At 54.5% G+C, this 2,426-nt stretch overlaps 1 protein-coding gene across 1 annotated transcript; it reads right to left on the reverse strand.

The window, feature by feature from the left end:
• Nucleotides 1-1,156: 1,156 nt before the first annotated feature.
• LOC109941653 (uncharacterized) lies at nucleotides 1,157-2,149 on the reverse strand. The gene has a single exon (XM_020542829.1). It carries the CDS (start codon nucleotides 2,008-2,010, stop codon nucleotides 1,333-1,335), a length of 678 nt encoding a protein of 225 aa, XP_020398418.1. The 5' UTR covers nucleotides 2,011-2,149; the 3' UTR covers nucleotides 1,157-1,332.
• Nucleotides 2,150-2,426: the final 277 nt, after the last annotated feature.

Here is a 2,426-nt window from a genome sequence, read left to right on the forward strand (position 1 = left end):
AACAAAGCTAGTGCTTTAGTTGTTCCTGCAGCTGCAGGTGCCTTCTTGGTGCCTGACTTGGACTTCAATGAGAAGGGCTCCAAGGCTTGTGCCTTCTTGAAGCGGTCAAGGCCCCCATGATACATCTCCCTACACCTCTAATCTATCGGCTCTTTGGTTCTTGACTTTACCACTCCAAATCTAGCAGCTTATGCACTTGTGTACTTCAATAATGCAGACAAGCAAAGAATATTGTGCCTACTGTTGATTAAATAAAATAAATCAGAAACAGCAATGGAAAAGATTTGCAACCAAAATTAGATGGTGTTTGTATAACGGGATATGTGGGGCTAGACAGAGGGACAGAAAGCTCACCTGCTGCTTGGTTCATAGGGAAGGAGGGCGAAAAGGAAATTCGGACCTCTTGTCCCACCGATTCTATCCCGTCGGGAGGGGTGCGTCGTGCTGAGATAAGAGCTCTGCACACCGCCGTAGATTACTGCCCTCCTATGCGCTCGCCTTCCACAGTCCACACCGAGGGCCGCGCACGAGTGACTGCACGATGGAGGCTAGGGCGCCGAGAAAGCGGAGGTGAGGTTGATAGCTGGGAGAACTCCCCGGTGATGCGTGCGACATGGACGACCGAGGGGAGGGAGGCTCGCTCCACGGCCAGGGGCATCGCCACCGCAGCCTTCGCGCCACGAGTGCATCGATCTGGGGTTCAGCTTTGAGCCGGCCCCCACGGGGTCCGTCTGCGTGACGTGCGGTTGTCTCAATCGCCAGCTCCCCGATGGCCTCCTCCTTCGTGGGTCTCTCCATTACCAACCGTGATTTAATCTCTCGTCCGGTAGCCTTTGGTTCGGGCGGTGCTGTCTGGCGGAGAGATGGATGAGAGGTGTTTGTGGATCATCCACGAGTGGGGCGAGGGAAGTTGGCAGTTGTCTCGCTGAAGGGGGCGGCACCTCTCTCGGGCGAGCAGGGTGCAGCTACTATCTCGGTGGAAGGCGCGGGCAGGGTGCGGACGACACAAGAAGGGCATTGCGGTTGCGGAGGGAGAGGCAGAACGAGAGCGAGGCAGAACTAAGAGGAGACAGACTATCCTTAGGTTCTTAATAAGTAGTAGAAATTATCTAGCTTTTTAGATATTTAAAAAAACTAATTTTAATACACATCATCATTTATTTACGAAGTACTAATATGCTTCGTTGCATATCATATAATTTTTTATAGTCTACAGAGCCCACCACAATCAATTGGCCCAAGGCCCTCAAAATCATGGGACCGGGGCTGACCGGCGCGGAGGACGGACGATGGCCATGCACTCGCGCGCGGGGCAGGCCTCCCTCAATGCGACTACGCGGCGAGCGTCATGCACACGCGCAGCGAAAAGGCCACGACCACGGACGCCACGGCCACCACCATCCCCCATTTCTGCACCCTGGCCACGGCCGCCGCCTCGCCGTCGCCGCCGGGCCTCGCCACGATGGAGAACATGGACAGGGTCAGGCTCGAGAAGAAGCCGAGGCTGATGAACGCCATGTCGGCGCTGTACAGAAGGGCGTGCTGCTGCTGCCCCGCCGCCGGCGGCGGCTGCTTGTTGCTGCTGGGGAGGTTGACGAACAGCACGAGCGAGGCGGACGCGGCGAAGAGGCAGACGGTCTGCACGCTCTTGCCCACGCGCCTTGACTCCGCCGCGTCCTGATGATCATTGAACGGCTCCGCCGCCGGTGCTTCGGTGGGAGCCAGCGGCGTTGTCGTCGTCCCCGCCTCGATGTCGAACGGGTGGCCGGCCGCGGTCGTCGTCGTGGCCGATGCAGCAGCTGCAGGCGCCGCAGCTTCTGCTGCTGCCGGCGAAGGAGGGGCGGGGGCGGCAGCGACCTCCTCCGTCTGCGTGGGTTCGTGCAGCAGGCTGGTCCGGTCGTTGAAGGAGCCTGTGAAGCTAAGCACGCGGGTGATGAAGCCGCCGCCGTAGCTGTTGCAGGAGGATGTGATCCGGTTAAGGGCCGGCCGGATGATGTTAGAGAAATCCATATGTTCACTTCACTAAACCAACTCTCTACCGCTACAGTAGCTAGCTACTAGCTAGCCTGTCTGAGTGTGCTAGCACTTCAGTTGCCACTATATTGGGTGTATTTATCTTTACAAAGAGCAGACCTGCTGTCACTAATATAAGCACATGGACGGATGGAGACGTGTGTCTAGTTTCAAGGTTCAGTTTACTAGTATGTGGATGACAAAATATATATGATGAATGCCGATTTGTAATAGTCATTCCATATATTCCTTTTTAACAATAAAATCTAAAAATCAGAGAAATTTTTAATTAAGAATATAGATGCACGATGCTGCTTTCGGTTCCCATCCTTAGCTTAAAACTTTTCTCCTCTTTTTTTTTTTTTGCTGAGAGTAATTACATTTCTGAATAAGGTCATGGTAGTAGTAGCTTC

The sequence above is a fragment of the Zea mays genome, chromosome 8 (genome assembly GCF_902167145.1).
Source record: "Zea mays cultivar B73 chromosome 8, Zm-B73-REFERENCE-NAM-5.0, whole genome shotgun sequence".
Taxonomy (NCBI): Eukaryota; Viridiplantae; Streptophyta; class Magnoliopsida; order Poales; family Poaceae; genus Zea; species Zea mays.